Genomic DNA, 12,192 nt, shown 5'->3' with positions numbered 1-12,192 from the left:
CAGGAGTGGTCCATCGATGAGAAGGTTTCTTCAGCCGTCAACTGTACTTTTTGAAGGTGTCGGACGTCTCGCCTCCTATCCAAGAAGCTTCGACGAAGCCTCTTGGATAGTAACTTTTATTTGACTTCCAATGCATTCCGTTTCTCTCAGTCACAGCAACGTCCGACACCTTCAAAAAGTACAGATGACGGCTGAAGAAACCTTCTCATCGAAAATACCTGTACTGTACTTATTCTGTAGTGTGGGCTTTTATTTGTTCAGATGTTACGCGAGGGCAGGGTGACGTATTTCCGGTAAGGCCGCGCCAAAATCTAAAACTAAAAAGGCTGGCTGCAGTTTGTTTACATGACACTATCTTGTGAGTCCGAATTTATGTTTGGAGGTTAAATTCGAAAAAGAGTTGTCGCTTTTTCATCCACCAAAGTTCCCACAGGAGATGCGACGGCAACTCGACGAGAAGAGGATAAACGCGCCTAAATAATGAATAAGTGGGGCGAGCGTCTGAAGAAAGTGGAGCAATTGGCCGAGAACTTCCATCACAATCCGGTGATTCCACGGTATAAGCCACGGCTTCGGCCCTGCCAGCCTTCCTCTCTATGGAAACTGTTCTATCGGCAAAACGATGCGATCGGGTTTGCTCAAAGTTGCAAGGAGGTACAGTATACGTATAATCAAACTGTTGATGTCAGCCATATTATTTGGTTTCTTGCCCTAACTTTGGTATTCTTCGTTTGCCCCTCAGATCGTGCACGTCTTTGCATTGGAAAAAGAGAATGCGTCACAGGGTGAAAGGATATTCCTGGTGACCAGTTACAGTGAATTGTGGCACTATTACAGGTCAATTTTTGTACATGTACGTATTTACTTTGAGACGGGAATAAACGACTCTCCAAAATAAAGTTTGGATAAAAGAGTCAAGTCAGCGCCAACACGCTGCCGGGAACAGCTTCAAAATAAAAGTACAACATTTGTCTAATTTTCCGATTTACCTGAAGAAAAAAAAATAAGGAACAAATAACACCCTTTAAATGTATTTCATAAGACCATAATTTAATGGTATACTTAAATACAATGCATTACAGTCAATATTACAGAACTGTGTGACCGGTATAAACGACCCTCCTAAATAAAGGCCGGTAAAAGTCATATCAACCACGATACGCTGCCGGGAACATCTTCAAAATAAAAGTGCAATTTCTGGCTAATGTATTTTTTAAAACCATATGGTATAATTAAATAGAACGCAGACTATCAATTTTAATTTTCATATTCCACTGTATTGCAAAACATGGTGAATTCTTATATATATTTTTTATATTTCTTATTCAGAACGTACCCACAGTCCTTGATGCACTGCTACGAAGTGATACCAGAGGGCGCTGTGTGCAAACTCTACTTTGACTTGGAGTTCCACAAGCCTTCAAACATAGAGGTCGATGGCAAAAAGATGGTAGCCATGTTGATCCAGGTTTGCCTATTTCTGAACATGTCATTTCTTGATAATTATGAACTAACAGATTATAGTTACGAATGTAAGCCTCAAATTATTGTTGTCAAATAAGGCACACGTGAGTCCAGTTGCTGCGTTAAGGTGGGTAATTTTTATTTGACTTCCAATGCATTCCGTTTCTCTCAGTCAGTCTCTTCTGGTCCTCGACGCCTCTTGCTGACGTAATTACCCAGCGACACTAAATTTGTCTACGATTACGCCACAATCGTGACGTGCTTTTGCGTTGATTTGAAAGACTGCTTTCAGTAAATATAAGCTAATTCCTGTCCAATTTTGATTATCAAAATAATAATGTTATATTATTTAATTTTGCATTGCATATTATTATATTATAAATTATTGTTTTTATTCATATTCCTACCCGACTTTTTGGCCCCTTGTCAAGGTATCAATGCAACAATATGTTACATTTTTTATTATTCATATCCACAAACGGATATGATTCATTTTTCTTAAAATGTTCAAACTTGTATCTTTCTTTGCCCTAAGTATGTTTGTCAAAAGCTGAAGGACATTTATGGGGTCGAATGCTGCGCAACAAGCATCCTAAGTCTGGACTCCAGCACAGAGGACAAATTTAGTCGTCACCTCATCTTCAATCTTCCAAATGCGGCTTTCAAAGACAACCTTCACGTGGGTGCGTTTGCCATATTCTTGTCACGCGCGATCCGCACGTCACAGACATGAAATCATGTTATCGTCGCCTTTAGGTGCTTTCATTCATGCTATTCTTCAACCTATCCTGAACGGATGCGGTGAAGAAGGGTTTGTACTTCCATTTGGTGAAACGATTTACAAGAGATTTTGAAATGAGGACCATTCATTCGTCTTTGAAGTCATCACTGGTTTAATTTCTAGCAGCCGAACGCAGAACCAAGAGACTGACCTCCGTTTTCTTCACGTGAAAAACAAGGATGGCCACCCTGCTCTGTTTGTCGATCTTGGTAAGGCGCACAATTTGTTTTGTCGGTCTCCTTGTGTAGTCATATGTGTTTGTTTCTATGCATTTATTTGGTGCTTTCGTTTTCTCGTACCCAAAAGCAGTATAAAAAAAGAATAAATATGTAACTAAAGCTTCAATCATATTATGGCAGATTATTTATTAATTTATTTTGCTGAGGATAAGAATATAGCTATAAGTACTGTACATTGTCATTCTACATGTGTTGCTGGAGTATTTGTGCTGTCCTTGAGTTTTGAAAGGCGCTTTGAAATAAAATGTATTATTTTATTTTTAATTTTTAAAACATTATTTTCTTACAGACAGTGTATTGTATGTGTTCAAATACACTGTCTGTAAGAAAAGAATGTTTTAAATTAGATGTCAAGTAGACAGGATGAACTTAACACAACTATGATTATTATTATTATTATTAACCACCTACTGCTAAAAAAGGTTAGGACACCCACGTCGCAATGCTAGTTTTGTTAGCCTTTTGACATTTTGCATTGTAAGTTAGCATTAAGCTAGCAAATTTCAGCAGACAGTTGTGCTTTGTTTTTAATCATGCGTTTGTCTTTGTTTTATTTTTATAATAATTAACTCATTCACTGCCATTCACAAATGTATTCGGGAATTGAAAATATGACAGGGTGCCATTCCCGAATTAGTATTTTCTTGGACAGACCTTTGGCAATGTTTTCCCTTCCACCAGGTGGCAGCATTATACTTTTTGTCAATGTTAGAGCTTTGTTCCAGCTTCAGCGGTTGTTTAAGCGCGGCGATATAAACCAATACGTATGTATTGCATTGTATTTTGAACATCCGCCCTCATTTCAAGCTCAGATAACTCCAGACCCATATAATTTAGGAATTTACTCTTTTTTTTCTGATGAAAGAAGAGAGTCTTAGGTTTCTTACACTGCATTGAATGTTGATGTAGTCCTAAAACTCAATATCTGTACAATTTGAGTGAAAATGACAAAAACCCTGGCACTGGAGTGAACACATTTTTGCACATCGTCTGGCAGTGAATGAGTTAAACCTTAGGGTGGGGGAAAAAACTGATGAGGTTCACTCCCACTTTTTCGCGCTTCCAACAAAATGTTTTTTCCCTACAATCAAGCCCCCCCCCCCCCCCCTAAAAAAAAAATAACAAAACACCAAGCTACTTCTAACTCTTGTTTTGCGCATGTGTGTCTATCTTTCAATAACACCCAAAAGGTGTTTACACCAAGAACAGAAATTTCCGTCTTTACAAGTCATCCAAGGTCGGGAAGAATGCTGCCTTCTCCTTAGCGGACGACAACAAATTCATCTCCAAATCCTCCAAGCATGTGTCTGCTGAGGAAAGTGTGTTTTTGGCGTCTTTAGTGTGTAATGTGAGGTATGTTGAAATCTATTTACAGACGCTGCCCTACTTCCGAACATTCCAGTTACGTACATTTTTGTAGTAAGATATGTAGTATTCTCTCCAGTTGTACATGTACATAGCTTTATAGAGCATGTAAAGTGTCCTTGAGTGTTTTGAAAGGCGCTTAGAAATCAAATGTATTATTATTATTACTCTATCTGTTAGCTAGCTAGCTAGCTTTCTATCTATTTGAGTTACTTCCGGGTTGAGTGAATGCCGGCGCATGTGGCTGCCGCTGCTCACCCATGGAAAAAAATTGATCTTGTGACTGTAAAGTGTCCTTGAGAGTTTTGAAAGACGCTTAGAAATCAATATTATTATTGTTTTATTAAATGTTTATTTTTCACTACAAACCAATACAGCTTACTTATACAACCCTACACATACTTATATAAAACTGAAATATAAGCCTTAAACATACATTCCATATAAAATAAAGCAGTGAAGCAACCTTACGAACGACCGTAAGCTGGGGAGCGTCTGTACTGTAAAGCAACCCCACTGCAACCTTTTGACGATTTTTATTGCTGTGCCCGGTCAGCTTCAACGGGCAGAAAATTCTAACATGGGAAGGCGCAGATGCTCGAGTATGTGGGACCACCAAGGTTCAGCGCCAGCTGGGTTTCGGATCTGATTCGGGTGAGTCACGCTGTGGCGTTAAGTGCTTTGTTGCAGCTTCAGCTGTTGTTAAAGTGCAATATGAATCAATATGTATTGTATTGTGTTGTATTGATTCATTGACTTCAAGTGATCCTTTTTTTTTTAAACATTTCAACAGGCTTGCTTTCGGGCTGCCTTGCGTCTCCTCACCGAGAAGTGGACGACTTTGTTTTGTCGCTGGTGAGGAGGGATGCCGTTCATGGAAGTAAGTGTTGTGATCGGAAAGATGGTTTGACTGCTTTCATCTTGATCGTCATCACCAGATTACTTTACAAATTCAAGATAGCTTCAAAGGTCATGAAGATATTTGGGTTACTGTTTAGAGAGTTAATGGCGACGGGGGAAGAAGGTGTTTAAAGGACAACCGACATCACTTTTTTGTTTCCTGACTGACATCAGAAAAACGTTTTATAGCATCTAAAATACCCAAAACACGCAGTATGATATTTTTAGTCAAATGCAAAACACCAATAAAAATGACTTAAAGGAAAACCGACGTCTCCGGACAGCTTGTGTCCATAATTTGTAAAATGGCTTCAAATGACTTCTACTGAGCGTATTTTTAATAAGATTCCACCGCATATAGCTATATTTTACCTTTTAAGACTCGCGCTGACTATTCAGGGAGTCTTGTTTTTCAGTTGGTGACGGGTCCTCACGTTACGTCACCGAAGGAACGCCCCTGGTTGTCCTTTAAAGGTGTGCTGAAACTGCAAAAAATTTAAACCTGAAGTGGCCAGTTTCCGAAGGTCCCGCCCCTTTGTTCGTGATGTCACACCAAGACGTCTTGCCTTACTGGAGAATCAAAACAATGGCTTCAGATTCGGAGAAAATGCTTTCTTTTTGCTCATCCATTTATGAATATGATTCAAATAGTTCTGAAGAGGAAAGCATACATGTTTGCAATCCATTAAAGAATTTATTCCGGTCATTTTGATGGAGAGAAATGTAGTGACAAACTCTTTAGTACTCACAGTACCCAAAAAAGGCACAAGATGGCGACAAAGCTCCGTGGAAATTGTCTCCTGGGGATTTTTGTCAGCGAATATCAGCGAATTTTCGGTGCAACACACAAGGATTCACCATCGCGTTATTTATGTTTTCCTTCTAATTTCACCATCAACACGGAACAACATGAAGTTTTCAGACCAAACAAAGTACAGCAAAATGCATTGACGTGATCAAAGGACTACGACATTGTGTCCTTTCTCGGTCAGGGGCGTTCCTTCTGTGACGTGACGTCAGGACTCGTCATCAACTCAAAAACAAGACTTCCTGAATATTCAGCGCGAGTCTTAAAACGTAAAATATAGCTATATGTGGTGGAATCTTTGTAAAATACGATCAATAGAAGTCATTTGAAGCCATTTTATAAATTATGGACACAACTTGTCCGGAGGCGTCGGTTGTCCTTTAAATCTCTGCCCGATTAAATGGTGCGCATGGATCGGTCACGCCTGTCTGAGGGGAGTCACTGGAAAAGGTGGTGGGCAGGGTCCAGAGGGTCCAGAGGATTTTCCGCGTCCTTGTTTTGATTCTTGCAGTGTGCAAGTCCTTAAGAGTGGGTCGGGCGGTTACAATTATTTTTTTCACCGTCCTAACCAGTATAACTGAATAACTAGTTTTAAAATTTCAGATAAAAAAATAATGACTGTCATTGTGGTTTACATGGGACAATGTGAAATTTTGGTTCAGAGTTCAGCATGCATCATGGCATTTGACATGCTTGAGTTGCTTTCGCGGGACCGAATAAAATGAATTGGTGGGCCAGATTTGGCCCCCGCGCTTTGATTTTGACACTCGCTCTAATCTCTGGAAATGATTAATCAGACCGCAACATAATTTATGTACAGAATATAGACGATCCAGATGGTATGTACAATAGTTTGGATGATAAATGGAGGGATTGGAATCAGTTTCATCCTCCAATATGCTATATAAAAATTGGCCAAAGCAATATTGACATGTACAAAAATAGCACCACCACAGTGAAACCTTCTAATTAGCTTTTTTTTTGGAAGGATGGTCAAAATAAAATAATTACACCACTGGACAGCTACGAAGTCTGCCTGGTAACAAGCGGCTTTTTCAGCTATGTAGCCCAAGTCTCATAAAGAAGATGAGCCGTATACTGAGGGAAGAGCCAAACATAAATGACTTATTGTGGTTTACATGGGACAATTTGAAATTTGGGTTCGGACTTTACTAAGCATCATGGAATTTCACAAGTTTAATTGCCTTTCGCGGGTCAAAAAAAATGATGTCGGGGCCAGTTTTGGCCCCCGAGCCTTTTTTTTGACACCAGAGTAAAATATTGTGTATTTTTGACGGGTTCTACCCCGTGGTCTGTTTCCCCCCCACTAATGTTTCTCATCTCTGCTCCTGGCAGGCATCAGGCGTTGGAACTACTTTGCTGCGCAACACCTGCTGGTCTACGACATCGCCAAGTACCGCTGGTGTGGCAACGTGGGCCGCTTTCACAAAAGTAACAACATCATGTGCGTTCAGTCGACGACATCTCACCCACGAGCCGCCGCGATTTGGGAACGAGTCTGTTTGTTTGCGTGCAGGATCGTGGTGAATCTCAAAGAGGAAGTGTGGTACCAGAAATGTCACGATCCCGACTGCAGGAACTTCAGATCCGCAAGTAGGTTAATTGATAAGCACATCTTTTTTTTCTTCATTGCTTTGCATTTAGCTTTGGTATAAAAAAAATGTGGCTATTGCGGTTTTATTTTTAAGCGTAATAATATTTGAATGATGTTACAGGTTACCCACTGCCGCAGGAGATGTGCATGAGTTACATCATGATGCAGGTTAGTAAGGCTTTCGTTTTTGACAACAGCAAGATATGATTCCAGTCATCAGCCATTCATTGTTATTAATGAAGGTCAACCAAGGTCAATGAAGTGCAAAACTCTCTCTCTCTATCCCCCCCTCCTCTCTCTCACACACACACACACACACACACACACACACACACACACACACACACACACAACAGGATGAGGAGAACCAAGCCTTCGTGATGGACGAGGCAGGCAACATCGAACCCGGCCAAGCACCAAAGCAGGCGGCTCGGGGGCAAGAATCTGCAGTCGCGTGGGAAGAAGGCGCCGAAGATGACCGAGAATTCTCACATTGCCTCGACGAATTTGAGCGTAGCAGCAGCGAAATTTCCGACGAGCTGCTTCTCGACTGCGTGCAAAATTCGGGGTAAGAGGATGATGTGAGTTACCGATGCACTTTATTGAAATGGCAAGTCACAACTTTTCTCACCCCCAAAGAAAACATTTTAGACATTTAAGAAATTTGCTTTGTCTTAATTCCAAAGATCGCGAGTCACTTTGAAGCCGAGTCACGTGACAAAGGCGGCATAAAAAGTGCTGCTTATTCTCTGCTCCCAAGTGACACCTTCACAAAAACAACCCCTCCCCCCTACTTGCAAAAAAAACTTCCCACGGGGCATGATTGCGAAACGAGGGAATGCAAATATAGGCAAACAACATTCGATATTATATGTATTATAATATTCATCTGAAACAATGTGATATAAATATCCACCTATCGGAAAAACACATTTGGTTTACACTTGTGCTTTAAAACCTTTCTACTACAAAAAGCTGACCCCCTCCAAAAAAGGTCCGGATTGTCGTGTTCCCATTCAAGTGTAAAATCCCGCTTTGATCCTCTTAGACCTTAACGCCAGCATAAAGTTTATCAATCTGCGCTCGAAAATAACTCTGAAGCGCTGCCCTTTTTGCCTTGAGTGTTGGTGTCAACAGGCCGTTCTGGACGGAGAACATCTCGGAGTGTAACGCAATGTCTCGTACCTGGGGGGGAGAAAGGGGGCGGAGTTACATGATAGGCTACATTCATGTTGAAGAGTTATATCAGTACCTCTCCAATCAGAATATAGTTCCAAATTTATGAATATATAGTGTTACCTGGGCTTACGAACTTAATTGGTTCCCAGAAAGTGTCAGGCGAAGTGTATTCCAAACATTAATTTCCCACAGGAAACCATTAAAATGAGAATAATCAGTTCCCAGGTCCCCGTAAAACATAATTTTCAACTAAATTAGTCTTAGAACTACACACAATATACCTTATTTTATGTAAAATAAATGTGCTATGTATTGTAATTAAAGGAATAAACTGTACTGTCTAGTAAAGTCGTTTTATTTACCTTTGTGATGGTTGTTGATGGCTTGATGGAATGGATAGCTTTTTGCAGTGTCTCAAGGAGCTCTGGGGTGTACATCTTAGAAGCTGTGATATTGCAACAGCAACAGATGCAGGTAGACGCACTAGAAACTTCATTAATAGCTGGTTACCTTGTTTGTATGTTCTCTTCAAATTGTACAGATGGCTTGTGCGGGTTATTTATGGAGCCTGATTGATGGGATATTTTAACCTTACACTCTGCCTTTGAACTATCAATAAAGTTGAAACAAGTCCAAATTTTACTGTTTTCTATCCATTTTCTCACCATTTCACTTTTTTTTTGTTTCAAGCTCTGTCGTCTCCCTTTCGTGTGTGTGTTTCTGTTTCTGTAACCCCCTCGCCCCGCTCACTGCTGCGTGTGTCCCCTCCCTCCTCTACCACGGATCTTGACCAATCACGTGCGGCTTTAACCGAACACTGGGAACAAAAAGCCGGCGGCCATTTCCAGCTTTGTTCACTTCAGAGATCAGCTCCAAGAGCCGGCTCGTTCGTGAACGACACATCACTCATTGTCGCGCTCTGTGTGATTCCCGAAACATAGTTCGTATGCCGAGATTATGTTCTCGCAAATTTAACATTCGTTAGGCGCAAATTTTCTTAGCTAAAGCCTTCGTAAGCCAAGGTATCACTGTAATTATCTTTTTAAAACAACTAAACCGAACCATATTCTAATTTGAGATGCAGCTATCAATACATATTGATCCCATCCAATCGGCCATTGAAAAAAATGGCACAGATCACCTGTTCAAAAGACTTGAGTCCAGCTTCCTTGCCCAGCTTCTGGATGTCCTCCAAAATGGCGTTCTTTACGTCCTACCGACAATCACAGCAACCATTGACATCCAAAGAAAAAGTGATCTGGAGTGTTTTGGGGAACACAGACGCTCCCCAACTTACGAACGAGATACGTTCCGAACGGTCACTTGTAAGGTGAATTTGTTCGTAAATTGCTTCAGTGCTATATTTTCTATGGAATCTATGTTTAAAGGACAACCGACACCATTTTTTTGTTTACTAACTGACATCATAAAAACATGCAGGCTGATATTTTTAGTCAAATGAAAAACACCAATAAAAATGACTTAAAGTGTCCCAAAACTACTTCAAAATGACCTCAGAAAGTTTCATTTTCAGAAGGTCCCGCCCCCTTGTTTGTGACGTCACGCCAGGACGCCTTGCCTTGCTGGAGAATCAAAACAATGGCTTCAGATTCGGAGAAGATGCTTTCTTGTCACTCATCCAGTTATGAATATGATTCAAATAGTTCTGAAGAGCAAAGCATACATGTTTGCAATCGATTAAAGAAGTCCTTCCGTGTCATTTTGAGGCGTCTGGACTCCAATGTAGCGTCCCATAAAATGCACAAGATGGCGCCCAAGCTCCGTTGGAAATGGGCTGATTTGTCTGCTGGGAATTTGTGTCAGCGAATATCAAATAGTAGTCTTGGTGCAACACACAACGATTCACTATCGCGTTATTTATGTTTTTTCCACCTAATTTCGCCATCAACACGAAGTTTTCAGACCAAACAAAGTACCCAAAAGGCATTGTGTGTCGCTTTCTTGGTCAGGGGCGTTCCCTCCGTGACGTCATGTCAGGCATCATCATTAACTCGAAAACAAGACTTCCTGAATATTCAGCGCGAGTCTTAAAACGTAAAATATAGCTAACTATATGCGGTGGAATCCTTGTAAAATACGCTCAGTAGAAGTCATTTGAAGCCATTTTACAAATTATGGACACAACTTGTCGAGAGGCGTCGGTTGTCCTTTAAGGTTTATAGAAGTATGTTTCAGGCTTGTATAAGTAACCGCTATTGGTTTGTACTGAAAAATAAACATTTCATAAAATATATGCTGTATAAACATATGTACATGTACAACTGTACATGTACATAATGTTCGGAAGTCGGGGAGCGTCTGTAATGTTGTCAAAATAAAGCTTGTGTGAAATGTTGTTGTCAAAATAAACTCACAACGCTGTTGCACAATTCCAAGTAGGAGCCGCTGATGCCTCGTTTCTTGATCCAAATGGGTAAAAATTCCGGATCGGGTACGACGATGGCCACCAAGGAGGCCTTTCAAGAGTGTAACAAAAGGTCAACAAATTGTGTTTGATATGTCGCGGAAGAATGACCGACCTGTAAGCTGTCGCCGTGTACGAATATCTGAGCCACCGGGTCGCTGCGGTTATAAATGTTCTCGATTTTCTCCGGGGCGATGTATTCTCCTTGGGCTAGCTTGAAGATGTGCTTCTTCCTGTCAATGATTTTCAGAGTGCCGTTCTGTCAGGGGGGAAAACAAAAAAGGAACAAGACGTTATGAAAGGGAACATTCGTCGTCGTCATTGTCGTAACAGACGCTTACCGGAAGCCATTTCCCAATATCTCCCGTGTGCAGCCACCCGTTCTTGTCGATAGCCTCCGCCGTTTTCTCGGAGTCGCCCAGGTAGCCCAGGAACACATTTACTCCTTTGACGCAAATCTAGAGACGATTCAAAAAGAGACACCGGTGACGACGTAGCGTACGGCCAAAAGACAGTTCAAAATCTTCCATCCTGATGATTGACAAGTCCTCGTGTCAATCATTCCAGTTGAATGTGAGCTGGGAAAATGTACAGTGTGACTTAAAAACCTAATTGGTTCCCAGACAGAGTGTAAGGCGAAAAGTGTTTAACCCAAAAATTAATTTCCCATACGAAACCATTAAAATGAGAATAATCCGTTTCCAGGTCCCCATAAAACAATTTTCTACTTTCTAATTTTCTAAGCCTTAAAACTACACAAAATATACCTTATTTTTGTATAATAAATGTTCTATGGTATTATAATTAAAGAAACTGTACAGTATCATAAAGTCATTTTATTTACCTTTGTGATGGTCGTTGCTGGCTTGATGGAATGAAGTAGCCGGTTTCCTCAGAATTAAACACTTGAGGAACGTAGCCTTCTTTCTTGGAGGTGCTTTCTCTGCGATAATTTTAGCTAGTTCCTCATCAATTGTGTTCTGTTTAGCTGGGTTGATAGCTTTTTGCATCAAGTGTACAGATGGCTTGTGCGGGTTATTTGTGGAGCCTGGTTGATGGGAATTTTCACCTTGCAGTCTACACTCTGCCTTTGAACTATCAAAGTTGAAACGAGTCCAAATTTCACTGTTTTCTTTCCATTTTATAACTCTCTCTATGTCGTCTGCCTGTCTCTTTAATGTTTAACCCCTCCCCCACTCACTGCTGCGCTCTTGACCAATCACGTGGCTTTAACCGAAGACTGGGGGCGGGGAATAGAGGACAAAAACAGGTGTGAATCAATCTGGGGGCTTGGGGGCAGATTGTCGCTTGTTTCTCCATCTTCTGTTATCTCTTTTATTAATTCCTTTTTTTCTTTACCGCAATTTGTTTTCATGACGAGTTTGCTTTGGGAGTGTTCAGCATTCAGGTGAATTA

General features: G+C 40.8%; 2 protein-coding genes across 7 annotated transcripts in view; one reads left to right on the top strand and one right to left on the bottom strand.

The window, feature by feature from the left end:
• The first annotated feature begins 347 nt into the window (after positions 1–347).
• primpol (primase and polymerase (DNA-directed)) lies at positions 348–7,754 on the top strand. 2 transcript variants are annotated; one of them, XM_089006676.1, is made up of 13 exons: positions 348–654; positions 743–837; positions 1,330–1,468; positions 2,000–2,147; positions 2,221–2,275; positions 2,372–2,454; positions 3,675–3,837; positions 4,406–4,503; positions 4,643–4,729; positions 6,914–7,022; positions 7,095–7,171; positions 7,294–7,340; positions 7,529–7,754. In XM_089006676.1, the coding sequence occupies exons 1-13, from the start codon at positions 481–483 to the stop codon at positions 7,742–7,744; spliced, it is 1,491 nt and encodes a 496-aa protein (XP_088862802.1). In that variant the 5' UTR covers positions 348–480; the 3' UTR covers positions 7,745–7,754. The 2 variants fall into 2 exon arrangements, with proteins under 2 accessions (XP_088862802.1, XP_088862801.1); XM_089006675.1 differs by having other exon boundaries at positions 349–654; positions 2,369–2,454.
• Positions 7,755–12,192, bottom strand: part of acsl1a (acyl-CoA synthetase long chain family member 1a) — a 26,273-nt gene continuing 21,835 nt past the window's right edge. For all 5 annotated transcript variants that reach the window (XM_089006668.1, XM_089006667.1, XM_089006671.1 and 2 more), the window contains exons 17-21: positions 11,118–11,234; positions 10,892–11,035; positions 10,727–10,828; positions 9,493–9,564; positions 7,755–8,357 (exon numbers count right to left, since the gene is read on the bottom strand). In XM_089006668.1, coding sequence (XP_088862794.1) covers positions 8,217–8,357; positions 9,493–9,564; positions 10,727–10,828; positions 10,892–11,035; positions 11,118–11,234 — 576 coding nt within the window. In that variant the 3' untranslated portion in view covers positions 7,755–8,216. The remainder of the gene's footprint in view (positions 8,358–9,492; positions 9,565–10,726; positions 10,829–10,891; positions 11,036–11,117; positions 11,235–12,192) is intronic.

This window comes from Hippocampus bargibanti, linkage group LG10 (assembly GCF_051943395.1).
Source record: "Hippocampus bargibanti isolate YZ-2025 linkage group LG10, ASM5194339v1, whole genome shotgun sequence".
Classification (NCBI taxonomy): Eukaryota; Metazoa; Chordata; class Actinopteri; order Syngnathiformes; family Syngnathidae; genus Hippocampus; species Hippocampus bargibanti.
Note: the sequence above shows the minus strand (reverse complement) of the source record. Positions and strands in the feature narration are given on the sequence as shown.

Bases quoted from the DNA above. Each gene is read 5' to 3' on its own strand.
- primpol (XM_089006675.1), top strand. From the start codon at position 481: ATGAATAAGTGGGGCGAGCGTCTGAAGAAAGTGGAGCAATTGGCCGAG. The intron at 4,504-4,642 runs GTGAGTCACGCT...ACATTTCAACAG, and splicing joins GGGTTTCGGATCTGATTCGG to GCTTGCTTTCGGGCTGCCTT. The intron at 7,172-7,293 runs GTAGGTTAATTG...ATGATGTTACAG, and splicing joins CAGGAACTTCAGATCCGCAA to GTTACCCACTGCCGCAGGAG.